The sequence below is a fragment of the Fukomys damarensis genome, unplaced genomic scaffold (assembly GCF_012274545.1).
Source record: "Fukomys damarensis isolate Sample0158 unplaced genomic scaffold, DMR_v1.0_HiC HiC_scaffold_9, whole genome shotgun sequence".
NCBI classification, from domain to species: Eukaryota; Metazoa; Chordata; class Mammalia; order Rodentia; family Bathyergidae; genus Fukomys; species Fukomys damarensis.
The window spans coordinates 41,255,082-41,282,666 of record NW_022900921.1 but is presented as its reverse complement, the minus strand read 5'-3'; the positions used below and the strand labels follow the sequence as shown (position 1 = coordinate 41,282,666).

Sequence of the window (27,585 nt, the reverse complement as noted above, 5' to 3'; positions counted from 1 at the left end):
TTTTTTTTTTTTTTTTTTTTATGCGTCTTTCCAATTTGGCTGGACCGTTTGCTTCGGTGATTCGCAGCGTGCGGTGTGGAGTAGGGCTGTAAGGGCTCCAGGCAGCCGCAGCCATGGCGGATGTGACTGCTCGTAGCCTGCAATACGAGTACAAAGCGGTGCGTGTGATCTCAGGGGGAGGACTCCCGGCGAAGGAGTACGGTGCGGGGTCGGAAGGCTGTGCAAACGGGTTTCAGTGTGAAGGCCTCCAAGAGAGCCAGAAAAGCAAAGGGAAAATCGGATGCGGGCGAAAGTGCGATTACATGACGACGGAATAACCTCCCTGGAGTTTGGGGAAGGTGGAACAGGCTAAGAGCTCTCTTTCGGCGCCAAACCCGCCTCCTTTCACTTATTACGTATCCGCGCGCCACACTTTTCCAAGTGTGGGTTATGGGCACTGTTAGGAGCAAGAGTTACTCAACTCATTCGACAGCCCCTGGGACTCAGCTCTATGTTCATCCACAGCGTTATATAATGCTATGTCTTAAATTTTTTTATTCTCATCAGTGATGGTTATCATTTAGTTGCAAGAATTCTTTCATCTATTGTCAGTGTGATGTAGGAATTTGTTTTACACATGATGAAGCTCCCATGATGTATGGTTTTTACAGAACTCGAATCTTGTGCTCCAAGCTGACCGATCTCTCATTGACCGCACCCGCCGGGATGAACCCACAGGAGAGGTGCTGTCACTGGTTGGGAAGCTGGAGGGCACTCGAATGGGAGATAAGGCCCAACGGACCAAACCACAGATGCAAGAGGAAAGAAGAGCCAAGTAGGTGCCAAGGTTTACTGTGTTTTCTTCAAACCCAAAGTTCATCTGTCCTTCAGCTTTTTTGTTGAAATGCATGGTGGCCGATAAGACACTGGGGGCCTTAAAACAACAATAAAGTTTACCTAAAATTTAGCAGAACACCATAGTTTAAAGATTCTTTTAATTTTAACAAGAGCATCGAAAGTGGAAATTAACTTAATAGTACTTTTTCTGATATACATGTTTCTGATCCATAGTCAGAGCTTAATTTTCTTCCATATATTTTTAGGACTGTTACTGTTCCTTGTCTCAGTAATCCCCTCTCCATTAACAACTTCCCAGCACTACCCTTGCATCTACTCTTGTGAACTTCCTGTTGGTTTATTGTTACAAGCTAACTCAAGCAGCCACAGTTTGAAAGACTTTTTTTGTTGTTGTTTGGTACTGGGGATGGAACTTGGGACCTTGTGCTTGCAAGGCAAGTGGTGGCACCACTGAGCTAAATCCTGGCCTTTTGTTGTTTTTGTTCTCTTTTTCTTCTTTCTTGGGAGATATTTTTCAAAACTTAAGTAATTGTTGAACTTCATCTCACCATTATCTTTTTGATCATGAACAGCTGTGTCTTCTCCCATCTCCTGCAATGAAGTCTCAAAAAATTCCTAGCCCCAGATAAAATTAAGTAGTTATATCTGAAAGGAGTTAATGCATCATCAGCCCTCCATTTTGTAGAATATAGCTTCTTTTCTAGTTTTGTTATGTGTTGGGAGTCAGGAGAGCTTGTAGTGAAGCTTTAGTTTCTCTGGCCAGAAGAAGATAATACATCTGTCTGAGAAGTGAAAAACTAGTCAAAATCCTATTGTATAAACTTGTCTACAACGTATAAAGGATTGTCTTTTAAAATTTTTCTTTGTTTGTTTTCTTCTGTTTTTTTTTGAGACAGGGTCTCACTATGTAGTTGAGACTGACCTGGAACTCTCTATGTAGCCCAGGCTGGTCTTGAACTAACAGGGATCCTCCTGCCTCAGCCTCCCAAGTGCTGGGATTACAGGCGTGCGCCACCACGCCCCGCAAAGGATTGTCTTTTAAAAGTAAATGGGAGCAGGGCTGGGGATTTGGCTCAGGGGTTCCGCCGCCTGCCTTGGAAGTGCATAAAGCCAAAGTTTGATCCCCTGTACCATTAAAAAAAAAAGAAAGAAAGAAAATTAAATGGGAGCAGGGCTGGAGATTTAGCTCAGTGGTGCAGCTGCCTGCCTCACAAGCATAAGGACCTGAGTTCAATCCCTGGTAACAAAAAAAAGAAAAAGAAAAAGAAAAATTAAATGGGAGCATATCACAATTTAACATTTGGTACATTTAGTGAGAGACTGACAGGATTTTGTTTCTGTCAGTGTGTCCTGAAAAATGATCCTGTAGGGCCAAGTATTTAGCTTGGTGGCACCATGTTTGCCTTGCAAGTACAAGGTCCTGAGTTTGACCCCCTGGAACCGCTCCCTCCCGCCAAAAAAAGATCCTGTAAGTGATTAAGGCCAAGTATGAATCATGGGGGAGTACAGATTTCTGTATAGTTTCCACATATTAGCTGTGTACAGTGAGGCTGAGAAGGAAAGGGGTGTAGGCTTGATCTTGCCTTGCCTCAGCAAAAACAGGTTTCTCATTTAGCATAATACTGTGACTTATCAGGCGAAGGAAGCGAGATGAGGACCGACACGACATCAACAAGATGAAGGGTTACACTCTGCTATCAGAGGGCATTGATGAGATGGTAGGCATCATCTACAAGCCCAAAACGAAGGAGACCCGGGAGACCTATGAGGTGCTGCTCAGCTTCATCCAGGCTGCTCTGGGGGATCAGGTGAGGCCAGCTGTTTGTGGTGGGGTAAGGGTGGGGACATAAAAAAATTAAAATGTTTATATACATATTACCCACAACAAATGTAGTCAACAATTACTGCAACATGTACTAATAAAAAACCAAAATTAAAAATAGAAAAAGAAAAGGGAAGGAATCACAGTTGGGAGACACCAAGAGAACCTTGTCTGGATTTTACTGAATACTTAGTTTATGTGGAAGTTCACGTTAACTCCATGATTGGGTGCTATTAATAGGCATTTCCCATTTTATATAAGACAGATGTGAGGCGCAGGATAAGTAATTCTCCCAAGTCAGGGGTTGTATTTGTCAGAATATGAATCCAGGTAGTCTGTCTCCAAATTTGCTTTTATCCTTCATTCACACATGATTACATTGAGAGTCCATATGTGTCTCAGAGATGCTCTGCCACCATGGGTGCTTGAGAAAATGTGCAGAAAGAATTACCAAAAATGTGGCTAGATAGGAGGAGACTGCTAAATACCTCTTCAATCTGGAGACATAAAGCAAACTGTTGCAGATGCTGTGTCCTGCTTCAAAAACCACCTGATTTTTTTCTTTCATGCTGAGGATTGAATCAGGTTCTTATGCTTGCCAAACACATAATCTACCATTGAGGTACATCCCCAGTCCTTATCTTTTAAAAATGAGTTTCCCTTCAGTTGTATCACTCTGGGTGGCATTTTTTATCAGCATTAATGAAAGTGGTCAGAGGGATGCTGCAGTCAGAAGAGGTGTAGCCCATTATGCATTGCCATCACATAGAGCTGGTTGTTGATTTTCTGGCCATTGTTCTGAATGTTTTGTCACCAGCCACGTGATATCCTTTGTGGGGCAGCTGATGAAGTTCTGGCTGTCCTGAAGAATGAAAAGCTGCGAGACAAGGAAAGGCGAAAAGAGATTGACCTGCTGCTGGGTCAGACAGATGATACCAGATACCATGTGCTAGTGAACTTGGGCAAAAAGATCACAGACTATGGTGGAGACAAGGAAATCCAAAATATGGGTAACTGAGCTCTTTGTGTCTGATTATATTAACTAGTTTTTGTTTTGATCACAAAATTTGTGTCTTCTAGAATCATATGTTAAAAAATCTGAATTTCAGGGCTGGGGATTTAGCTCAGTCATTCCACCTCCTGCCTCGCAAGTGCAAGGACCCGAGTTCGATCCCCTGTACCCACCAAAAAAATCTGAATTTCAGTTTCCATAACCTATTTTGTGTTTTTTGAAGAGCTGTGACTGATGGACAACAGAATCCCTAGAGTCCCACACTGATTTCTTACTGATGTCTTCTGTTGTGTAGCATATGGGAGAGAATTTGGGCAGAGCCTGGGATTGAGTCAGCAGAACAGGGCTGAACCCAGACCAGGGCTGGCAGATTGGAGAACACCTAGGCTACACAAGTGGCTTTGTCATGTCGGTTATGTGTCTTTAGACTTTGGTTCTGTCCTGGGGAGAAGCAAATTGGGTGAATAGGGAGGAAATGGGCTCCTGTATCAGTATCAGTGTCTTGTATCACTTACCATCCACTGCCCTCTTTCTAATTCTTCATCTCAGATGACAACATCGATGAGACCTACGGGGTGAATGTGCAGTTTGAATCTGATGAGGAGGTGAGCAGTAAAGTGGATGGAGCCCATCTTTCTCAGTTTTAAACTGTTAAGGTGACAGGGCTCCTTCTAGAGGAAAGAAGTTCCCTTGCATATGCTAGATAAATTTAATGGTGTTTTATGCATGTCAGACTTAGGAATTTAGTGTTATCTGGCTAAAAAATTATAGGATTATCTTTAGATTTTCTGAAGTAAATTTAAACTAACATAACTTAAAGCAAGTAGATCAGCAAAAAGAAAAACATAAGATAAAAAGTACAGTATGTAGTTGACTGAAGATGAATCACACCATGTTTGACAGCATTTTAACATTTTATTGCAATAATTTCTAATTTCTTACTGTCTGCCACTATTAGTTTCAGAAGAAAGCACATTTGCTGAAGAACATGAACATGGTGTGTACCTAATTGATTAAGTTAACAGTTGAAGCAGTCATTGAGGTCATTGTTTACTGTGTAATCAGAATTCCTAGATTATTAACTAAATAGGAGTGGGTGGGGCACTTTTGTTCCTGGATCTTGGGTGGGTCATTTTGTCTTGCTTTCTTTTTCCGTAAAACTGGGTGACTGAGAGAGGTGACTATTAAGCTTCCCCCTACAGTATAATTACTTGGATTTTACGGTTTTATTTTATTTTTTTATTTTTTATTTCTTTTTATTGAGTTTATTGGTAAATCCAGGTATACAATTAAGCTTCCCTACAGTATAATTACTTGGATTTTACGGTTTTATTTTATTTTTTTATTTATTTTTTCTTTTTATTGAGTTTATTGGTAAATCCAGGTATACAATACAGTTACATTCATCATTGGAATTCTGTACCTTTACATAATAGGTCTTGATTCTCATTTTTTTCCCCTTTTCCCTGCCCTCCCTTCACCCCCTTCTCCCCTCCCCATTTACAAACACTTTATTTCCATTTTTTCAGTTTCTCATATTTTTTTTCCTCTCCCTTATTTGGATTTTATGGTTTTAAATAGCAACAAACCAATAGAAAAGTTGCTCATAGAAGCTCACATAAGAAGTGAACCTGATGGTATTCTGAGTGCTTGTGTGATGTTGAGTGGATACAGTGGTGAGCAAGTCAGGTGCAGCCTTTGCATTTCTGGATCACCATCTGCTTTTCCACACATGGTTTCATACAGTTCTGTCTCCTGTTAGCCTGCAAGGCTTGTGTGCAAGTACTATATATGTTTAGAGAGAGACTCTGGTCCAGGTGGTGGCCATTGTGCCAGCTAAGGTGAGAAGCTAAATGAAAACAGGTGCATCTGATGAATCCTTGCAGGTTGCCCAGTTCACTGTACCCTGAGCCTGGTTCTAATAAGCTGATGGCTTTGCCCCAAAGCTTTTGCTCTAACTTGAGCTCATTTAGGATGACAGAGGAGAAGTTCTGTGGCAACACAGATTAGTTCTGGATTGTGGCTGAGGTGGGGGCTGTTTCCACAGGAAGGTGATGAAGATGTGTATGGGGAGGTTCGAGAAGAGGCATCTGATGATGACATGGAAGGGGATGAGGCTGTCGTACGCTGCACCCTGTCTGCTAATGTAAGTATAAGACTTTCCCATTGCTGCAAGGCCAGGTTATTTCTGGGTATAATACTTCTTCCTTATGTCTGTGTTCTCTTAAAAATTACTGAGCCATATTTTGATAGGGTGAGCAACAAATTAGCTTTTTTTTTTTTTTTTTTTTTTCCGTGCTAGAGATCAAGCTCAGGATATTTCTTGTTGTGCCAAGCAAGTGCTTGCCCACTGAGCTATATCCATCCCCAGCCCTTTTAATTTTATTTTTGAGACAAGTCTTACTAACTTGCCTGGAATGGTTTTGTATTTGATTTGAAATCCTACCTCAGCATCCTAACTAGCTGGAATTACAGGTGTGCACCACTGTGCCCAACCACATTAGCGTCCTGATATTTTCAGTTGTAGTCATCCCAAAAACATATTGATAAAATCAGACTTGCTTTTCTCATTTCTCTCATTTGTTCTTTGGAACTCAATGTAGCAGACTTCTTTCTCTTTGGAAATGCCTCAGAAGAAAGCAGACCGTGAAATGGCAGGTGGCTGTGTTGCAGGTAGATGTGAAAGCTGTTGAAGCACAGAGGACCTGGTGAGCTAAGTGTTGCTTACCTTTCAGCTTGTAGCCTCCGGTGAGCTGATGAGTTCCAAGAAGAAGGATTTGCACCCTCGCGATATTGATGCATTCTGGTTACAGCGGCAGCTCAGTCGTTTTTATGATGATGCCATAGTCTCGCAGAAGAAGGCAGATGAGGTGTTGGAGATCTTGAAGGTATGGTCAAGATATTTCTCTTCAGTGCACTTCAGCAAACGGGGACAGTGTTGGAAGCAGCAGGTGGCTGTATCCATAATGGTGGCATTAACTTCTCTCTCCAGACGGCCAGTGATGACCGGGAATGTGAAAACCAGCTGGTTCTGCTCCTGGGTTTCAACACATTTGATTTCATTAAAGTGCTAAGGCAGCACCGGATGATGAGTAAGTGTGTGGGGTGCTCTTCCTGCTGTGTGGGTGTACACATGTACGCACGCATGCACATACAAGTGGGACAGGACAGCATCACCATGATGGCTTCAGCCCTTCATTATTTTTCTCCCTACTCCAAGACTATCTCATCACGTGTTCCCCTTCCTTTTCTTCTTCTTGTCCTTGACAGTTTTATATTGTACCTTGCTGGCCAGCGCTCAGAGTGAAGCTGAAAAGGAAAGGATCATGGGAAAAATGGAAGCCGATCCAGAGCTGTCCAAATTCCTCTACCAGCTCCATGAGACTGAGAAGGAGGATCTTATCCGAGTAAGGAGGGGCTGAGGTGGTTTCTCATCTTATTCCTCAGCTAAAGTGTTTCCTTTCTTTACTTCAGAGAAGGGATCTTGGCTAGAAGAGTGCAGCATAAAGCTAAATTTCTGAGAGTAGAAATTGAAATAGTAAAGCATTTTTCTGAAGTCTGGGGATGTTAATGGGTATAGATTAGAAGCAGCTCATTGCATTGGTGGGGTTCAAGGACTGTCTTCATACCCTTCAGCACTCTGGGGCCTGTCTTCACAGGAAAAATACGGCATTTAATGGAGGGACAGGATGCTTCATATCCCTTTGGGACAGCCCAGCCCCCCACCTTTTTTTGGCACCAAGGCTTAAACTCAGGACCTTGTGCTTGCAAGGCAGGTGCTGTACCACTGAGCTAAATCCCTGGCCTGAGCCCAGCCCTTGATGCTGATCTGTGGAACTTCTACTTCTGACATCCCTGTCCTGTGCATTTTCTTTTTTTTTTCTGTACTGGGGATCAAACTCGAGTCCTTGCATTTGTGAGGCGCAGATGGTGGTACATTTTCCTTCTAATGATGTTTGTTTCCTTTGCTCTTTGTGGTGGTCCTTGTGTTTGTGTGGCAGGTGTTTGAATGTAAAGTGTAGTCTTTGTGCTTGATGACTCATTAGTCAGTATCTGTTTGTCTAAGGCAGCTAAGAACTGAAAAGGATAAGAACCCAAGACAGTGATGGAGTGTTGTGCCTTCTGTCCTTTCCTCTGCAGGAGGAAAGGTCCCGGAGAGAGCGAGTTCGTCAGTCCCGAATGGACACAGATCTGGAAACCATGGATCTGGACCAAGGTGGAGAGGTGGGTACCAGGTCATTTCCCGTGCTGGGAGGAAAGGAGGATCATTTCTTGCAGGCTCACTTCCTACGTATGGTTGTTTTCCGTGTTCCCAGGCACTGGCTCCACGGCAGGTTCTAGACTTAGAGGACCTGGTTTTCACCCAGGGGAGTCACTTCATGGCCAACAAACGCTGTCAGCTTCCCGATGGCTCCTTCCGTCGCCAGCGTAAGGGCTATGAGGAGGTTCATGTGCCTGCTCTGAAGCCCAAGCCCTTCGGCTCGGAAGAAGTGAGTGAATTGTTTGTCTCATTTCTCCACTCAGTTCATCTCCCTTCCTCTTTGATTTCAACCATTGACCAAAGCATAGCTTTGTCTCATGGATAGTTTATTCCAGAAACAGGACAGCTTCAGAATTTTCCTGTTCTGATTTTGAACAATATTGCTGCCTTTGGATGGGCCTTTCGTGGAGAGCTGGGGGTGGGGTGGGGGAAGACTGCTAGGAAATGAAATCCTAACATTCCCACAGAAAAAGACAGTGTGCTGAAGAATGCTGTCAGTATGATGCGTGTGGCATTTCTTTTCTAGCAACTGCTTCCAGTAGAGAAGCTGCCAAAGTATGCCCAGGCTGGATTTGAGGGCTTCAAAACACTAAACCGAATCCAGAGTAAACTCTACCATGCTGCACTGGAGACAGATGAGAACCTGCTCCTGTGTGCTCCTACTGTAAGTGCTGTTCTGTCTGCCTTTTTGGTTGTTTTTTGGTGGAATGTGGCCTAGTCTTTTGGCTGAAAGATTGTTTTTAATTTTAACCTGTAGCCCCCAGTTATTCATTCTTTGATGGAGGACATGTTACATGCCCAGGACATGCCATTATTTTTTGTTGTAGAGACAAGCCTGTGAAGCTAGGGCAGTGAACATAACCAGGTGAACAGGCCACCTGTCTCTGACCTCTCTCTCAGGGTGCTGGGAAGACCAACGTGGCCTTGATGTGCATGCTTCGAGAGATAGGGAAGCACATAAACATGGACGGCACCATCAATGTGGATGACTTCAAGATCATCTACATTGCTCCCATGCGCTCCTTGGTGCAGGAGATGGTGGGCAGTTTTGGAAAGGTAAGGCTGAGGAATTTGCTTTGGAAGCTTCTGGCTGCTACTGTGGAAGCACTGAAAGCAGCCTTGGCTTGTTGCTGCTTCTGTGAGTGCCTCCTGGGCCGTTTTCCCCCTTTCCAAGGTGGATCTGGACCCCTAACAGGGAGTTTCTGAAGCAGGCATGCCTTGAACTCTTATGTACAAGGGTTGATGTCATTTCTGTCATAGTGATTATCTGCATTTGAGGCGTTTATGGACTGCGAGTCACGTGGCCATGATTGATGGTGAACTTGGAGTTGGTGGCCTGGGTCTTGTTATTTGTATGTTTCCATATCCTGCTCTTATGTACATAGGTTCCTCTCAGACACATTTTGCTTCATTTGTCTGAGCAAAACCTGGATTTCTTTCAGGAGTATGTGTTCATTTGGTTTGATTTACCTCATGCTTCCCTGCTCCTGGAACCTGCAGGAAGTATGCTGTCCAGTCCCCTTCAAGCCTGCTGTCTTTTTTATCCCTCCTACCACAATGCAGCTCAGGGTGTTAGGCACTCTGGCTGTGAACTGTGCCCTGAGCTGCAACCTGCCCCTGGAGTTCTTGCCTCATAAGCCTCTTCCCCTCAGCGCCTGGCTACTTACGGTATCACCGTTGCTGAGCTGACTGGGGACCACCAGCTGTGCAAGGAGGAGATCAGCGCTACGCAGATCATCGTCTGCACCCCAGAGAAGTGGGACATCATCACCCGCAAAGGCGGCGAGCGCACCTACACCCAGCTGGTGCGGCTCGTCATCCTGGTGAGTGGGGAGCACTGTGGGATGGGTGTACTGCTGGACTGGGTGGGATATGGGTTTCATGATGAATATTTCTTCACGACAGCGTCTGTCAGCTTTCATGTTCCCCTTAATTAAGAATCTTTCTATAGACAAATGTTCCAGTCAGTGCATGGTGTTTGCTTCACTCCTCGTAGCATTTTTTTTATATCTGAGATGTTTTGAAGTCAGTGTAAACAGACCAAGGAAAAAATGTATTCTCCCAGAATATTGAAGTGCTTTACAAATTGGTGATCAAGCCAGGTATAGTGCCTGTAATCCCAGCATTTTGGAGGCTGAGGCAGGAAGATCACTGCAAGTTCAAGGCCAGCCTGAACTACATAGTGAGACAGACCTTGACTCAAAAATCAGCAACAAAAAATAAATAGGTGATCAGTTCTCAGAAGCATTGGACCTTGCATTCCATCATGCACACAGAAAGGAGGACTTCCAGTTTGAATGTTTTTTTTTTTTTTTGGCTTTTTTTGTTGGGTTTGGTTTTTTGAAAGAGTCTGTACTCTGCGCTGGCCTTGAACTCACAATGTGTCCTAGGCTGGCATCAAACTCAGAATCCTCCTACCTCAGCCTTCCCAGTGCTAGGATTGCAGGCATCACCACCACACCAAGTGTCATTTCTTTGGGGTATCTGGAGCATGAGAGCGTGGTGGCAATTTCTAGAGCAGGCATTGGCAGTCTGTGGCTACTGGTTTTTGTTTTACAGGAACACAGCTATGCCTATTCGCTTATGTATTGTTTATGATTGTTTTTGTGCTGCAGTGGCAGAGCTAAATATGCGTACCGGACTACAAGCCTAAAACATGACCTCAAGCCTAAAATGTTGCCTGGCTCTTTAAGGAAAAGTTTGCTAACCCTGCTTTAGAGCCTTCCTACTCATTCTTAATGAGCAGTGGCCTAGAATAGGAGCATGTTAGGAGAGCCGAATCCCTGGGCCTGCCCCACACCTTTGACTGCAGCATGCATGTTCACAAGCTTGCTACATCCTGCTGGCCGAGCTCAAGTTACTGGCACTGCTGTAAACCCTGTGAACTACTTTCATATTTCATGTCTAAAGTGCTGTAAGCACTTGGGCATGGTGGCACACCTGTAATCTCAGCATTTGGATGGCTGAAGCAGGAGGATTGCCATGAGTTTGAGGGCAACCTGAACTGCATAGTAAGACCCTGTCTCAAATGCATAGAATGTTGTAAGCAAAGCAACTCACAGTGTGCTATTTCCATGCAATGCTGTCTTCATTCTTTGGGTCTCTTTGGCTTGAGATTCCTCCCTTGTCTTTTTTAGTTGTCTCAGGTTACAGATATAAAACAGGATGAGTACCAGGAAAATGGGCTGTGTGTGTTCTGGTCCTAGAAGTAATTTGCTGTCCTCCCATTCTTTAGGATGAGATCCATCTTCTCCATGATGACAGAGGTCCCGTCTTAGAAGCTTTGGTGGCCAGAGCCATTCGAAACATTGAGATGACCCAAGAAGACGTCCGACTCATTGGCCTCAGTGCCACACTCCCCAACTATGAAGATGTGGCCACCTTTCTGCGTGTTGACCCTGCCAAGGGCCTCTTCTACTTCGACAACAGGTACAGTAAAAGACTGGGATGCCCAATAGTGCAAGAAAGAGACTGAGGGAAATAAAGCTGTTGTAACTGGTGTCCTTACCCTTTTCCGAAGAGCACTGCTGCGTTGAGATTTAGAAGGACCTTTGGGTTTCTATGTATAAATCCAAAAAGAGGAATTGTGCTCCCAGAACGATGGAAACTACTCTTTGTTCCTGCACTGCTTCTTGCCAGAAGCCTCATGTGTTGAACTGTTGAACTTCTAGCTTCCGCCCAGTGCCTCTGGAACAGACGTATGTGGGCATCACAGAGAAAAAAGCTATCAAGCGTTTCCAGATCATGAATGAAATTGTCTATGAGAAAATCATGGAACATGCTGGAAAAAATCAGGTGTGTTCATGGTCTGCTTTTGAACCCGTTTTATTCATTTTGTGACTTACTGGTAATCAGGCATGACTGACAAGAGAAGATAGCACACAGACACCAGTATCTGGTATGAAATAAATGGGTTACTACAGAACCTGCCATTAATGAGGTGATTCAAGGGGCTGGGAAAGTACCTCAGTAGATCACGTGCTTAGTGTGTGTGAGGTCCTGCAAAAAGCTAGAAAAGGGATAACCAGGGAATATTATGAACAACGTAGTACTCATAAATTGCCCAACTTAGAAATGGGCTGATTTCCTGATAATAGCTGGCTGCTAACACAGCCTGGATGAAATGGATAATCACAGTCATCTTGTAGCCATTAATTATGATGTTCAGGTGTTGTATTTTTTTTTTGAGACAGGGTCTCACTATGTAGTTGAGACTGACCTGGAACTCACTGTGTAGCCCAGGCTGGTCTCAAACTCACAGCGATCCTCCTCCCTCAGCCTCCTCTGAGTGCTGGGATTACAGGCATGCCACCATGCCCAGCTATGTTCAGGTGGTTTTAAAACTCCTGGAAAAGAAATCCGTGGGCCTGAGAATTCAGTCTTCCATACTATCAAGGGTCCTTACAGAAAACATAACAGGGCATCTTATATCTAAAGTACAAAATAGTAAAAATAAAGATTAAAAACTAGTGAAAGAAGGTGTTTTACTAGGAAGTTAGCATGATACAGATTTTTCTGTTCAACATAGTTTAGCAGTGTTAACTAAGTTAAGGAAAAGCATCAAGGTATGCATTTATTTTTGTCTGATAAAAAGGAAGAGATAGGTCTTGGCACAGATGCTAGGAGGACTTTTATTTCCTACAACATGATACTGATCTCAGACTTTCTGTATTCTTTTAATAAGCAATGTACTATGTTAGCTGTTTTTTTGCAGTTATCTTCATGTGGCTTGGACTCTTTGAGGGCCCTGAACACATTTCTTGTTTGAGACCCTTGAATTTGCATTCCTAATATACTTCCTCCTCACTGTAGGGTCTTAGGGTTGGTTTCATTTCTCAGCTGTGGGACTGAGTCTTGTCCTTGGTGGACTCCTTCTCTTGGGTCTTGCAGGCCCTGTTGGGGCGTGTTCCAGGCCAGCACGGGTTCTTAGCATTGCTTCTTTTTCTGTGACCGTGGCTTCTAGTTATAATGGTGCAGCCTCTCCTTCTGCTGGTGCCTGTGGCTGCGAGAGAGGCTGCCAGAGCTGTTCACTCTGGTCAACTGTGGGTTCTTCTTAGGTGCTGGTGTTCGTCCACTCTAGGAAGGAGACTGGGAAGACAGCTAGGGCCATCCGGGACATGTGCCTGGAGAAAGACAGTCTGGGTCTGTTTCTGAGAGAAGGCTCAGCCTCCACAGAGGTTCTTCGGACGGAAGCGGATCAGTGCAAGGTGAGAGGATGCTACGCATTTTCTTATTCCTCCTTGGTGACTAGTCTGTGTTACCAATCAGGCCATGGACAGTTCTTTGAGAACTGTGTGCACCAGGGTGCTGCTGTTTCCCATACATCACAGGTGGTCGCCATGGATGTGGCTCTGGGCATGAGTGAGAGGCAGGGCTCCATGGGAGATTGCCTTCATCTCTGAGGGTCCCAAGAGAAGGCTCACTCTGTGCCCTGGTCTTTGTTCTCAGAACCTAGAGCTGAAGGATCTGCTTCCTTATGGCTTCGCTATTCATCATGCAGGCATGACCAGAGTTGACCGGACACTGGTGGAGGATCTCTTTGCTGATAAACATATTCAGGTGAGGGTGGGCAGAGCTCAACGGAGCAGGTGCTACAAGCTTAGAAACCCTGAAATTTTAATAGCGGTGCCAAAGGTGTGTTCCTGACACCACTAGCTGAGGTCAGAGAGCTGTGGTGGATGTAGTAAATACAGCTCTTCCAGTCTCCACACAGCACAGGAGGGAAGATGAGTGAGGTTAGGAAAGTGTCTGAGGGGCGACAAAGCATGCACTTTGGTGAGTCCTCTAATTCTAGTACCCTGAGGTCAGGGCCTCATTTTTTCCCTGCTTCAGGATAGCCAACTTGGAAATTTAAGTTGGATTTTTTTTTTTTTTTTTTTTTTTTTGGTGACAGGGTCTCACTATATAGTTGAGACTGACCTGGAACTCACTGTGTAGCCCAGGCTGGTCTCGAACTCACAGCGATCCTCCTCCCTCAGCCTCCTGAGGGCTGGGATTACAGGTGTGCACCATCACTCCTGGCTTAAATTGGATTATTTTATTTATTTTTTTGGTACCGGCGATTGAACTCAGGTCCTTGTGCTTGCAAGGCAGGCCACCGAACCGCTGAGCTAAATCCCCGGCCTAAGTTGGATTATTAATGTAGGTCTGTATTTTTTTTTTTTTTTGGTACCGGGGATTGAATTCGGGTCCTTGCCCCTGCAAGGCAGTCCACAGAACCACTGAGCTAAATCCCTGGCCCAAGGTCTGTACTTTTGATTCTTAGGTGTCTCTGGAACATTGGAATGTTAATTCTGAACAGATGAAGAATTTGGGGGACCCTTTCCTCATTCTGGGGTCACATTGATAAATACTGAGACATACATCTCATTCCCGAGTCCAGTTGCCACACTCTTTCCACTACAACTTCTGAGAAGTCAGGTGTGTGCCTTCTGGTGGCGATGTGTTTTCCTCAGTACCTTTGCTTTGCCTCCATAGGTTTTAGTTTCCACAGCAACTCTGGCCTGGGGTGTGAACCTCCCTGCCCACACAGTCATCATCAAAGGTACCCAGGTGTACAGTCCAGAGAAGGGGCGCTGGACAGAATTGGGAGCGCTGGACATCCTGCAGGTACTGAGACTTTGAATTTATTCCCAGCATGTGGGTGACCTATACCTACAGGGCAAGGATCCTGGGAAGATCCCAGGTTAAAGGCTGAGTTCTATAGTGTGGAAGCTCTCCTGCTACCATCTACAGCTCTTGGTTGCTGTCTGTGACTTAGATGCTGGGCCGTGCTGGCCGACCGCAATATGACACCAAGGGCGAAGGCATACTCATCACATCACATGGGGAGCTACAGTACTACCTGTCCCTCCTCAACCAGCAGCTGCCTATTGAGAGCCAGATGGTGTCAAAGCTACCCGACATGCTCAATGCAGAGATTGTGCTGGGCAATGTCCAGAACGCAAAGGTAGAGAAGGGCTTTGCCTTGGCATTTTGTGCCTTCCCCTGACACCATGAGGGACTGAGGTTGCAGGGGTGGGATGGTTCACATTGAGGTGCCATAGGTCAGCAGTATTAGGGTCCTTCACTCCTGTTTGTTTGCAAGCTGTTTGGAAGGACTGTCCTATTAATGAAATATGAAAAGCACTCAGGAAATGGTGCGATATATATACACACACACATATATATACCCTTGTAGTTGGGAATTAATTTTTAAGCCCTCCATGGGAGCTTTGTATGGACATTGGCACTTTCACATCCAAGAACCTCTCGTAGGATGCGGTGAATTGGCTGGGCTATGCCTACCTATATATCCGGATGCTCCGGTCCCCGACCCTCTATGGCATCTCTCACGATGACCTCAAGGGAGATCCATTGCTGGACCAGCGCCGACTAGATCTGGTTCACACTGCTGCCTTAATGCTGGACAAGAACAATTTGGTCAAGTACGATAAGAAGACAGGCAACTTCCAGGTGGGTGATGTGAGGGCTTTTGGATGTCTCAGCAAAGATGTCAAGCCCAGTGAGGCATTTCACACTGCCCTGTGGCCTTGACTGAGTACTGCCTGTCTCACCCCCTGCTGCTTAGACTAGGGATTGCCCTGTGGCCTGTGAGCTTCTGAACTGCTAAACTGGCCTTTCCTTCTTTGTAATGTGAGTAGTGCAGATGTTCTCGGTGTGTGGACCTTAGATCTCTATAGGGCATTTAGTTCATCCTGCCACTTTACTGGATGTGCTGAGTCCCTTGTACTGTGCAGTGCTTGTCCTGTTAGGACAGTAACCCATGCAAGTTAGAGGTTGGAGCTTATTAGGGCCAGCATTGCATGGAGTCTTCCTTTTCTCTAGGTGACAGAACTGGGCCGTATCGCCAGCCATTACTACATCACCAATGATACAGTACAGACTTACAACCAGCTGCTGAAGCCCACCCTCAGTGAGATTGAGCTTTTCCGAGTTTTCTCGCTGTCCTCAGAGTTCAAGAACATCACCGTGAGAGAGGTGCCTGAATACCTTGCCAGGATGGGAGTTAGTGCCGACTGCCAGGCTGCCATATGGCTTCTTCCCTTGGCTGCTTGGCTCACTCTGACCTGTCTTCCCTTGTGGCAGGAAGAGAAGCTGGAGCTGCAGAAGTTGCTGGAGAGGGTGCCCATTCCTGTGAAGGAGAGCATTGAGGAGCCCAGTGCCAAGGTGATCCCCTTTCCTCTTAGCTCAGGAGTTTATAATCATCCAAAAGGTGAACCTTAATCCTGGGTTCTTGCTTGATAACCTGCACATTCTTCTACTCTGAGGGCAGTATGCTAGGGATTAAATGCAGGGCCTTGCACACTAGCATGCTGCACTGTACTCCTGAGCTGCACCCCATACCTAGCTCCTCCACTTTTTGTACTCTTCTCACTTGATCTTTCATATGGAATAATGTCTGTGAAGAGCTGTGGAATATCTTAGTGGCATGAGTGTCCATGGGCCTCCTTCACGCTGAACTTGCTTCTAATTTCAGATCAACGTTCTTCTCCAAGCCTTCATCTCACAGTTGAAATTGGAGGGCTTTGCACTGATGGCTGACATGGTGTATGTTACACAGGTAAGGGCACAGAGGTACTTGGGACTTTGAGCCAGGTCATAACAATTCTAGTCCCTGGTGTTCTGTGTGTGTCCTGGACAAAGGAGGCACAACACTAGTGAGCTAGTAAGATTGGGTTTCTGGTACTTGGTGCCTGTGCGCTTCAGTCACTGTGCTGCAGGATTCCTTAGCATGTGGGAAGGGTGGGCCTAAGGGATGCTGAGGGTTCGAAGGACTTAGCTCAGTGGCACTGCGCCTGCCTCACAAGTGCAAGGTTGTGAGTTCGATCCACAATACTGGGAAAAAAAATGTTTTTGGGGCCAGGGAATGTAGCTTAGTGGTGCCATGCTTGCCTGGCAAGCACATGGTACTGAGTTCAATCCCTGGTACTAAAATAAAAAGGGAAGCTGGGGGCTCTGTAGGCCCTCAAGAGAGACTGGGAGGTTGCTGGACCAGAGAAGCGACTTCCAATGATGCCTACAGAGCTCGCAAATCCAGAAATGGCAAAGGGTTTTTTTAAGCTCCTGTTTGCTTCCACCTGTAAGGGCTGGAGAAAGGACTGATAGCAGAAAGGACTTTGTCTTTGAGTTGCTAAGGGTGGTTGCATCAGGGCTTGGGGTGATTAAACTCGGTGTAGACAAACCTGGAGTGGTGGAAACTTCACAGCAGATGCTTCATCTTTCCCCAGTCGGCTGGCCGGTTGATGCGTGCAATCTTCGAAATTGTCCTGAATCGAGGTTGGGCACAGCTCACAGACAAGACCCTGAACCTCTGCAAGATGATTGACAAGCGCATGTAAGGGCCCAGTGAGCAGGGCCTTGTCACTGTAAATTGGGTCCCCGTACTATGGGTGTGATAGGAAAGCCTCCTGGTGCATCTGACCTCCAGTTTTGCTGCCTGAAATATGATTTGAAACCCAGGTGACAGCTGAACAGGCCCTCAGGTGGCACTTAGATGGGGAGGGGTGGCCACTCATGGGCTCCCTGGCCTCGCTGCCAGCATGGCTTCCAGTGCTTCCTTTCATGACCTTGTCTCTTGTGATTATGGCTGGCCTGTTGGAAGCCGTGATGAAGGCAGTTCATTGCAGTGTCACAGAAAGGACCAAAAATGTCTCCTGACAGGTGGCAGTCCATGTGTCCCCTGCGCCAGTTCCGCAAACTCCCTGAGGAGGTAGTGAAGAAGATTGAAAAGAAAAACTTCCCCTTTGAACGTCTGTATGACCTGAATCATAATGAGATAGGTGTGTGTGTGTGTGTGTGTGTGTCCCACAGCCCAAGTATCCTGGGCCTTATGCACCAGTGGCCTGTGTCAGTCATCTCACATGTCCCACTGATGTGCAGGCTTCTTCAGGGCTCTGCTGGGACACAGGGAAGAAATCATAATGATAGGTGTGTGTGTGTGTGTGTGTGTGTCCCACAGCCCAAGTATCCTGGGCCTTATGCACCAGTGGCCTGTGTCAGTCATCTCACATGTCCCACTGATGTGCAGGCTTCTTCAGGGCTCTGCTGGGACACAGGGAAGGACCTGCCTGGGGTGTGGATTCTGCTCCTTTCCCATGGTGACCCAGTCCTCATGTGCACCTGCACACCTTCGTTTCCTCCTAGGGGAACTCATCCGAATGCCAAAGATGGGGAAGACCATCCATAAGTATGTCCACCTGTTCCCCAAGCTGGAATTGTCGGTTCACCTGCAGCCTATCACGCGATCCACCCTGAAGGTGGAGCTTACCATCACACCAGATTTCCAGTGGGACGAGAAGGTCTGAGGGTGCTGGGCAGCCGGCGCTGGTCAGAGGTGCTGAGTGCCACACCAGCTCACATTCCTCTCCCATGTGCTTGGTTGGCAGGTGCATGGCTCCTCTGAGGCCTTCTGGATTCTGGTGGAGGATGTGGACAGTGAGGTGATCCTGCACCATGAGTACTTTCTGCTCAAGGCCAAGTACGCCCAGGATGAGCACCTCATTACTTTCTTTGTACCTGTCTTTGAGCCACTGCCCCCTCAGTACTTCATCCGAGTGGTGTCCGACCGCTGGCTCTGTGAGTGTCTCTTCTCAGGGTCCCCTGGGACAAGGGAGGGCTTCCTGTTCCTGTCTGTGTGTGCCTGTGTAAAGGGAGATACAGGTGCTGCTTGGCTTGTTTTCCAGCACTCTTTAAGGAGTGCTTCCTTCTCTTGTTTCTTTCCTGACAGCTTGTGAGACGCAGCTGCCTGTCTCCTTCCGCCACCTGATTCTCCCAGAGAAATACCCACCTCCCACCGAGCTGCTGGACCTACAGCCCTTGCCTGTGTCTGCACTGAGGAACAGCGCCTTTGAGAGCCTTTACCAAGATAAATTCCCTTTCTTCAATCCTATCCAGACTCAAGGTGGGTGCTTGGCTTCCTTGGAGGCCTTTGCAGGTTCTCTGGACACAGGAACATTCCTCAGCAAGCAGGAAGGGGGCCCTCAGGTACTTGTTGGGCCTAGAGCTCATCAGCCCACCTGTGTCCCCAGGATGTTTTTTCTCTCAGAAGTTGTTGCTTCCTGTTAGGTTTGCTTGGCTGCCCAGCAGCTCTCCCTAAGGCCAGGAGAACAAGACCTTCATGGTGTATGGCTCTTTCTCAGGCTTCAGGTGCCTGTCCCCTGCTTCTGAGTGCCAGGATTGCACTGGAGTGTGTGCCATTGATGGAGGCCTCTCCCCACTGGTGTTGTAAACAGCAGCTGCTGACAACAGGAACTGTGCTCGGAGTACTTGGCTGAGTACAGCTCCAACTTCCCCTCTTACTCCTCCCATATTCGTACTACCACTCCTTTGATGGGGTTGCTATTGAGACACTACCGTCAGCACCCTCCCCTCTTGCAGTACTGGGGATGAACCCAGGGCCCCTGAGCTACATCCACAGACTCATTCATTCATTTATTTTGAGACAGTCTTGCTAAGTTGCCCAGACTGGGCCCAAACTTGTGATCCTCCTCACTGAGATTGCAGACGTATGCCACCATGCCCAGATAGTGTTCGATTTTATACTGAGGAAACTGAGGCATAGAGAGGTACTCAATTAAACCAGCTAGTCAACAGCAGAACTTGGATTTTAACAGTCTTGAAGTCAGGGCTTGGGCTCTCACTGTCTCTATTAAAGTATTTTCAAAAACAGACAAGTGCTGAAGGAGTGGGTCTTGCTGTGCACTCTGGTCTCTGTTCTTGGCTTGTATTGTTGCCCCCACAAACCTCCAGAGGACCTGTGTGGATCCCACCCCCTCCCCTCCCCTCCCCTGTTCCATGGGAGGAGAAGGTGAGGTGCAGGGCTCAGCAGTCCACATGCCCTGGCCCCTGCCCTGCTGTCTGCACCTCATAGTGCTTGGCTCTGTACCTTGTGGGGTCCCCACAGCCTATCCCCTCCCTGACCTCGCTGTTCCTCTTGGCTTCTAGTGTTCAACACGGTGTACAACAGCGATGACAACGTGTTTGTGGGCGCCCCCACGGGTAGTGGGAAGACCATATGCGCGGAGTTTGCCATCCTCCGGATGCTGCTGCAGAACTCAGAGGGGCGCTGTGTCTATATCACTCCCATGGAGGCCCTAGCAGAGCAGGTGTGAGACATGCTGTGGTTGGTGGGTCTCCCCAGAAGCGGTTTCATTTGCAATTCCAGATTAAGGGTTTTTGTTATTGTTTTGAGACAGGCCCTCCCTGTGCAGTCCAGGCTATCCTCAAATAGTGGTGAGCCTCCTGCCTCAGCCTTCTGACTGCTGGGATTACAGGTGTACATGACTGCACCTAGCCAGATTGTTTTCTAAACTCTGACATTTTCAGTTTGCAGAAGAGCTTTTCTTTAAAGGCTGTTGTGGAATTAGGAAGTGATGTAAGCTGGGCATGGTGAGAGACACCTGTGGTCTTAGCTCCTTGGAAGGCTGATGTGGAAGGATCACTTGGTCACAGGCATATTTGGCACCAGCCTATGCAATACAGAAACGTTGTCTCAAAAAGAATAAAAGCATGAGACCTGCAGGGCAGCAGGTCTCTGGCTTCTCAGTTTTTCTCGTAACAAGTGACAGACACCTGGTTGGCCTGCTGTCCTTAACCCCACTCGGTTCCTGCCAGGTGTACATGGATTGGTACGAGAAGTTCCAGGACCGGCTCAGCAAGAAGGTGGTGCTCCTGACGGGTGAGACCAGCACGGACCTGAAGCTCCTGGGCAAGGGCAACATCATCATCAGTACACCCGAGAAGTGGGACATCCTCTCACGGCGGTGGAAGCAGCGCAAGAATGTCCAGAACATCAACCTCTTTGTGGTGGATGAGGTCCACCTCATCGGGGGCGAGAATGGGGTACAAGGGTCCTGGTGGTACTGAGGGTACTGTCTTGCTCAGCAGGATGGCGTGTGGCTTTCAGTGGAACTCCTGAAAGCAGTATTGTCTCGGTGGGGGCTGAGTGCTTGGGGCATGTGGAACAACAATTGGAAGGAAGAACTGTCATCTTTCAAGGCTGCTGGGCAGTTGACAAAGGGGCGGGTCAGGTGGAGGCTGGGGACTGAGCCAGAGTGACACCTGACTTCTTCACAGCCTGTCTTAGAGGTGATCTGCTCCCGGATGCGCTACATCTCCTCCCAGATCGAGCGGCCCATCCGCATTGTGGCCCTCAGCTCCTCGCTGTCCAATGCCAAGGATGTGGCCCACTGGTTGGGCTGCAGTGCCACCTCCACCTTCAACTTCCACCCTAACGTGCGCCCGGTGCCTTTGGAACTGCACATCCAGGTAGGGCCTGCTCTCCCCGGCTCTGTGCAAGCTGAGGTGCAGGCAACCAGACTGGCAACCTTGGCATCTCCCTTGTCCCAGGGCTTCAACATCAGCCACACGCAGACACGCCTGCTGTCCATGGCCAAGCCTGTGTACCATGCCATCACCAAGCACTCGCCCAAGAAGCCCGTCATTGTTTTCGTCCCATCTCGCAAGCAGACCCGCCTCACTGCCATTGACATCCTCACCACTTGTGCAGCCGACATCCAGCGGCAGAGGTGGGGGCCTGGCTTCTGGGGTGGGGCAAGGAGTCAGGTCAGAGTGAGGTGAAGGACATCCCACTGATGAACCAAGAGAGCTGTGTTGGGCAAGGGCTCATGACCCGAAGTTGAGCCTGTGCTTCTGCTACCAGATTTCTGCACTGCACTGAGAAGGATCTGATCCCGTACCTGGAGAAGCTGAGTGACAGCACGCTCAAGGAGACACTGCTGAACGGTGTGGGCTACCTGCATGAGGGGCTCAGCCCCATAGAGCGGCGCCTGGTGGAGCAGCTCTTCAGCTCGGGTAAGACCCCCACACTGGAGCAGAGTCCAGGGCCATCACCAGGTTGTGTGTGTTAGCCCTTTGGACAGAGTGACCTTTCTCTACATCGAATCAGTCATTGTCACGGTTGGTTAGCACCACTTTGTTACTTTGTCTGACCACCCCCCTCTCCCATTGTCAGGATGTAAGTGGATGGACGTTAGCCTAACTAGCAGGTGAGAGAACAGGCAGGCACACAGGCTGATGCTGTTTCAGAATCTGGTTTTCTTAAACTGGGGATGGTGGTGTACGCCCTTGGGAGGCTGAGGCAGGTGGATTATCATGATGTTGAGATCATCCTGGGCTGTATAGTGAGACCTGTCTCAAAAAAAAAAAAGTCTAGGACTGTTTGGCCAGACTCCCTGAGGTGGTTAGCTCATAGGCATGTAGTTTGTAGTAAAGCTTTGATTTCCCTCAGGGTGGCCCATTGCAATGTGTCCCTTGGTGACCTGCGGCATTTCCCATATTGCTAACCATTCTGATGCTGTTTGGGGAAGGCTGAGTGTAGATGCTCCTCCAGAATCGCCATCCCTACCCCTCGATTTGAGACTGCTGGGCGTGGTGCATGGTCACAGTGAGCTCAGTTTTGTGGCCATGTGGTAGCAGCTGGTGGTGGCTGGGTTGGTGTTAGCCCTTCTGTCAGCACCAGTCTGGGGCAGTGCAGACCTTACTCTCCCTGGGCAGGAGAGTCCCAGAGCCAGGCAGCCACAGCATGTAGTAGACATGCTGCCCTTCGTCCTGGAGTCCTGTTCCCAGCCTGCATTGTTCTGAATTGCCAAGCATAGCACAGGATTCCCACTGGCTGCCCACAGAAGCCATAACCTATCTCATTGGGGAGAGAGCACCCCCTCAGTCCTCCTCTTCTCCTTTCTGCTGCCCAGGGGCCATCCAGGTGGTGGTGGCTTCTCGGAGTCTCTGCTGGGGCATGAATGTGGCTGCCCACCTGGTGATCATCATGGACACCCAGTACTACAATGGCAAGATCCATGCGTGAGTGTTGGCAGCACTGTCATAACATGGCCCCTCCCCATCTGTGAGTGAAGGAAGGGCAGCAAAACAGCGGGATTCTACTGTGGCCAGGTCTGAATTTCCTTCAGGACCTGGGCACACCCCCACATTTCAACAGGTTGCACACAGGAGCTGAGAACCAGAGAAAATGTCAGTGATTGAGTCATTAACCTGTTTGTTTTACAGACTAGGAAAAGCGAGTTAGGGTCACTGTGTAATGACAAATGTGAAGTAAAGTTCAGTCTTTTTCAGCCTGAATAGCTAAACCTAGTTTTCCCCCAAAATGCAGAGTAGTTAGACATGAATTTGGGTTCGTTTTAATTTCTGAACCTGCTTCTTGGTTTGGCTTTACAAAGTTAGATGACAGCTTGTCAAACACAACTCTTTTTGCAAAGCTTGGCCTGCAAATTTGCTCTTTTAGGAAGTCACTTCTCTCTTGGCCTCAGGTGGGTTCATAGCTTTGGTTCAAGAGCCTTGAGCAACAAATCCATGACCCTTTCCCTTGAAAACTACCTTGATGTGTAGGTAGTAAGTAAAAGGTGTTTGTAACAGCGTTGCTGTAACCTGACATGGTGTGCTCATCTTGGCATCTCTTTTCCCTTGGGTATCTGAGTATGCTGTCCTTAACATACCTTTTCCTCCTTTTCCATCTCCAGCTATGTTGATTACCCCATCTACGATGTACTGCAGATGGTGGGCCATGCCAACCGCCCACTGCAGGATGATGAGGGACGCTGCGTCATCATGTGTCAGGGCTCCAAAAAGGTCAGTTTAGATGTATGTGACAGACATCCTGAGCCTTAATAGATTCCTCAGTCTTTTTTGTGTGAGACTGGGCCTCGCTGTGTAGTTCAGACTCGCCTTGAACTCACTATGTAGCTCAGGTTGGCGTTGTACTCATGACAATCCTCTCCTCCTACCTCAGCCTCCCCAGTGCTGGGATTAAAGGTGTGCGCCATCACACCTAACTTCCTCAGTCTTTTTTGATGCCTTTCAAAAACCTTTTAGGATTTATCAAATTCTGCTTATTTTCACTTGATTTTAATTTGTCCTTTTGCAACATATTGTCTTTGATTTTTTTTTTTATTTCTATCTTCCCCCCCCCATTCACAGGATTTCTTTAAAAAGTTTTTATATGAGCCATTGCCAGTAGAATCTCACCTGGACCACTGTATGCATGACCACTTCAATGCTGAGATTGTCACCAAGACCATCGAGAACAAGCAGGATGCTGTGGACTACCTCACCTGGACCTTTCTGTACCGCCGGATGACACAGAACCCCAATTACTACAACCTGCAGGGTCAGTGGGCTTGGGAGCTGGGGGTCCCTGGTGGTGCTCGCTGCCCTGGCCAGGTGTCTCCCTGATGCACCTACCTGCCTCTCATCCTGATAGGCATCTCCCATCGTCACTTGTCTGACCACTTGTCAGAGCTGGTGGAGCAGACACTGAGTGATCTGGAGCAGTCCAAGTGCATCAGCATTGAGGATGAGATGGACGTGGCACCTCTGAACCTGGGCATGATTGCTGCCTACTATTATATCAACTACACTACCATTGGTGAGCTCCAGCACTTGGCGCGGGGCTGATCCGTCTGCCTGCCTCCCTGTGAGGAGCCTGTTCTTGTGTCCGAAGCCCATTGGCATGACACGATAGGGCCACACTTGCCCCCATGTGTCAGCAGGATGGTGTCAGGGGAGCACAGAGCAGCCCTGGCAGCTAACCCTTCTTATTGTGCAGAGCTCTTCAGCATGTCACTGAATGCTAAGACCAAGGTACGAGGGCTCATCGAGATTATCTCCAATGCAGCAGAGTACGAGAACATTCCCATCCGGCACCACGAGGACAACCTTCTGCGCCAGGTGAGGTGTTCCTGGAGTGGGACCTTGGCCCCAGTGCCCAGGGCACATGCATGCTGCCACCAACACTCCCAGGGCTCCACCCTCATACATTTGTATACCTCCCTACCCCTGAGGAGCTAGGGCCATGTTGGTATCAGGCAGGGTTCCCTGAACATCACCAGCTTTTCCTCCCCTATAGTTGGCTCAGAAGGTCCCCCACAAGATGAATAACCCAAAGTTCAACGATCCGCATGTAAAGACCAACCTGCTGCTGCAGGCTCATCTGTCCCGCATGCAGCTGAGTGCCGAGCTGCAGTCAGACACGGAGGAGATCCTCAGCAAGGTAGGGCAGGGTGAGTGGGGACGCAGTAAGTCAGAGGCAGCCTGGGAGGGCTTGGTCCAACCCGCATACTTTCCTTTGCCCCATGCAGGCAATCCGGCTCATTCAGGCCTGTGTAGACGTGCTCTCTAGCAACGGCTGGCTCAGCCCTGCACTGGCAGCCATGGAGCTGGCCCAGATGGTCACTCAGGCCATGTGGTCCAAGGACTCCTACCTGAAGCAGCTGCCGCATTTCACCTCAGAGCATATCAAACGCTGCACAGACAAGGTAAGATGGGTGGGCCTTGGGTGCTGCCTGAGAACTGAGTGTCCTGGACCTGGATAGGGGTCCTGGGGGTGCTGCAGGTTCCATAATGAGAGGCTGACAGATTGCTGGGTGTGGGCTATAGACTTCTTGGAGCTGCCTTTTGTAAGTTGGCCTGATAGTGGGTTAGCCCTTTTGGAGTCACTTGCTAGACATTAGCCCTTTGAAGCCCGGTCACTTGCTGGTATCCTCTCCCTGAGCTCTGCATGCCCCCTGCAGGGAGTGGAGAGCGTCTTTGACATTATGGAGATGGAGGATGAGGAACGAAATGCACTGCTTCAGCTCACAGACAGCCAGATCGCGGACGTGGCCCGCTTCTGCAACAGATACCCCAACATTGAACTGTCCTATGAAGTGGTTGATAAGGACAGCATCCGAAGGTGAGCAGGGAGGCTAGCGCCTGCCAGGCACAGTGTGCAGCTGTGCAGAGCATGGGTGGCACATCACTCACATGCTGTCCTGCTTCCTCGCAGCGGTGGGCCGGTTGTGGTGCTGGTGCAGCTGGAGCGAGAGGAGGAGGTCACAGGCCCTGTCATTGCTCCTCTCTTCCCTCAGGTACATGCTGGAACTTGGCTTTCCCAGGGGTCCACCTGGGGCCCATCCTCTGGCTAGGTTTTTGCTATATGGTACATTTCCCATGGTAGGAGGGAATTTGAGAGTCACGATGAACTCAGAGGCTGAGAATAAGCCTTGGGCCATGGGCTATTTTTTTCTCTTTTGCTTATTTTTAGGTAATTTAAATGCCTGGTCATTGTTAGAAACATCACTGAGTCATGTTGGTCAGATGGCTGACTGTTACAGTGTGTGTGTCTTGAATCAGCTTCAGGACACTTGGGCTTTTCTAGTTGGTGTCTGTCCTGTCTCCTTGGTCAGGCACACTTTACTGAGCTTCTGGTTTGGTGATTTTTTTTTTGTGGTGACAAAAATAATTTTTTTTGTCACCAGAAAAAAAAATCGGATCTGCTTTATATGGAGAATCATTGCAGGTTGGCAGCAGAAATCAAATCTCTAACTTCATGTTCAGTGCTATAAACAGGTTCTGTGGGGTCTAAAGAGTGTGTTAAACTGGGACACATGGGCATTGTGACAGTGGCAGAGGGGGCTTCTCAATGGGCAGGATTTTAGAGGCCTCCACAGTGCACTTGGGTTCTCTGCTGCAAACTCCTGTCAATGTTCAGATTTTCTCCTCTGGCATGTATGCCTTGTACTTAGGTGGGCCCCAAAGGTTAGCTCTGTGGTGGCAGGCACTGAATGACAAGGGACCTTGGGATAAGGAAATGAGCCACAAAAAACAAGTTGAGTTCATCATCCTAGATGAAATCCATTGAGACACCTTTGACAATTTTAGGATCTAACTGTACCAAATTGTTTCTGGGAGGAACTTTGGGAAACTTCCTGATCTTTGTTGTCTTACTTTTGTAACCACTCTCACTGTTGCCCATGGCTTTTGGGCTTTATATGCTGAAATATTTTTGTCTTTGGCCACTGTAGAAACGTGAAGAGGGCTGGTGGGTTGTGATTGGAGATGCCAAGTCCAACAGCCTCATCTCCATCAAGCGGCTGACCTTGCAGCAGAAGGCCAAGGTGAGTGTCACTGGCCCTGAGGCTGTCCCAAGGTGGGCAGGGTGGTAGTGTGTCCCCTGGCCCAAGCTGCCCTAACTCGTTCCTGCTGTCTCCAGGTGAAGCTGGACTTCGTGGCTCCTGCCACCGGTGCTCACAATTACACCCTGTACTTCATGAGTGACGCATACATGGGCTGTGACCAGGAGTACAAATTCAGCGTGGATGTGAAAGAAGCTGAAACAGACAGTGATTCTGATTGAGTCCCAGGCATCGATGCTTGGCTAGAAGAGGGTTGGTCCTCAATTGGGAATGGGTGCAGCAAAGGGACACTGGTTAGGACCACATCTGTTGGCCTGAGACCTGGACGTTGGGGCTGTTGGGACAGGCTGCTCCTGTCCATTTTCCCTTTGCAGTGCAAGCCCTGGTCCAAGGTGCACAGCCCCTGGTAGATGTTAAGCTGTGTGTAGCATCTTTAGTCAGGCTTTCGTAGTTCTTTTTGTCATTCATTCTAATAAATGGCAACTTGGAGGAAACATTTGTCCTTGTGGTGATTCCAGATTAAATGTTTTCCTCCAATCTAAGGCATTAGCCAAAAAAGATGTTTCTTGGCCACTAGCCTTGCTTACTGAGTACTTGTGGACAGAGCTGCCCTTTGATTGGGCTTCAGTCTGGAAGGAAGGTTTACAAGTGGGCTTTCTTGGATGGGGCATTCTACCTTGGCCCCCATTTTCTACCCCATCTCTCCCTGGGATTTGCAGACTCC

General features: G+C 47.9%; 1 protein-coding gene across 1 annotated transcript; it reads left to right on the top strand.

Moving 5' to 3' along the window:
• The first annotated feature begins 27 nt into the window (after positions 1–27).
• On the top strand, positions 28–27,355 carry Snrnp200 (small nuclear ribonucleoprotein U5 subunit 200). The gene is made up of 45 exons (XM_010638142.1): positions 28–158; positions 651–814; positions 2,474–2,645; positions 3,477–3,669; positions 4,221–4,276; positions 5,719–5,817; positions 6,407–6,559; positions 6,664–6,763; positions 6,942–7,078; positions 7,812–7,895; positions 7,988–8,161; positions 8,459–8,596; positions 8,833–8,988; positions 9,585–9,755; positions 11,168–11,361; positions 11,604–11,727; positions 12,990–13,139; positions 13,381–13,491; positions 14,410–14,541; positions 14,693–14,881; positions 15,190–15,387; positions 15,760–15,912; positions 16,021–16,101; positions 16,412–16,495; positions 17,163–17,269; positions 17,596–17,714; positions 18,079–18,233; positions 18,321–18,510; positions 18,662–18,835; positions 19,879–20,039; positions 20,548–20,775; positions 21,010–21,201; positions 21,283–21,461; positions 21,596–21,747; positions 22,647–22,755; positions 23,430–23,538; positions 23,887–24,076; positions 24,170–24,334; positions 24,515–24,636; positions 24,815–24,958; positions 25,047–25,223; positions 25,479–25,639; positions 25,733–25,814; positions 26,751–26,843; positions 26,939–27,355. Exons 1-45 carry the CDS (start codon positions 114–116, stop codon positions 27,080–27,082), a joined length of 6,411 nt encoding a protein of 2,136 aa, XP_010636444.1. The 5' UTR covers positions 28–113; the 3' UTR covers positions 27,083–27,355.
• The last annotated feature ends 230 nt before the right edge of the window (positions 27,356–27,585 follow it).

Coding starts and splice junctions, on each gene's coding strand:
- Snrnp200 (XM_010638142.1), top strand. CDS start 114: ATGGCGGATGTGACTGCTCGTAGCCTGCAATACGAGTACAAAGCG. Junction 815..2,473: donor CAAGAGGAAAGAAGAGCCAA/GTAGGTGCCAAG, acceptor GTGACTTATCAG/GCGAAGGAAGCGAGATGAGG. Junction 5,818..6,406: donor GCTGCACCCTGTCTGCTAAT/GTAAGTATAAGA, acceptor CTTACCTTTCAG/CTTGTAGCCTCCGGTGAGCT.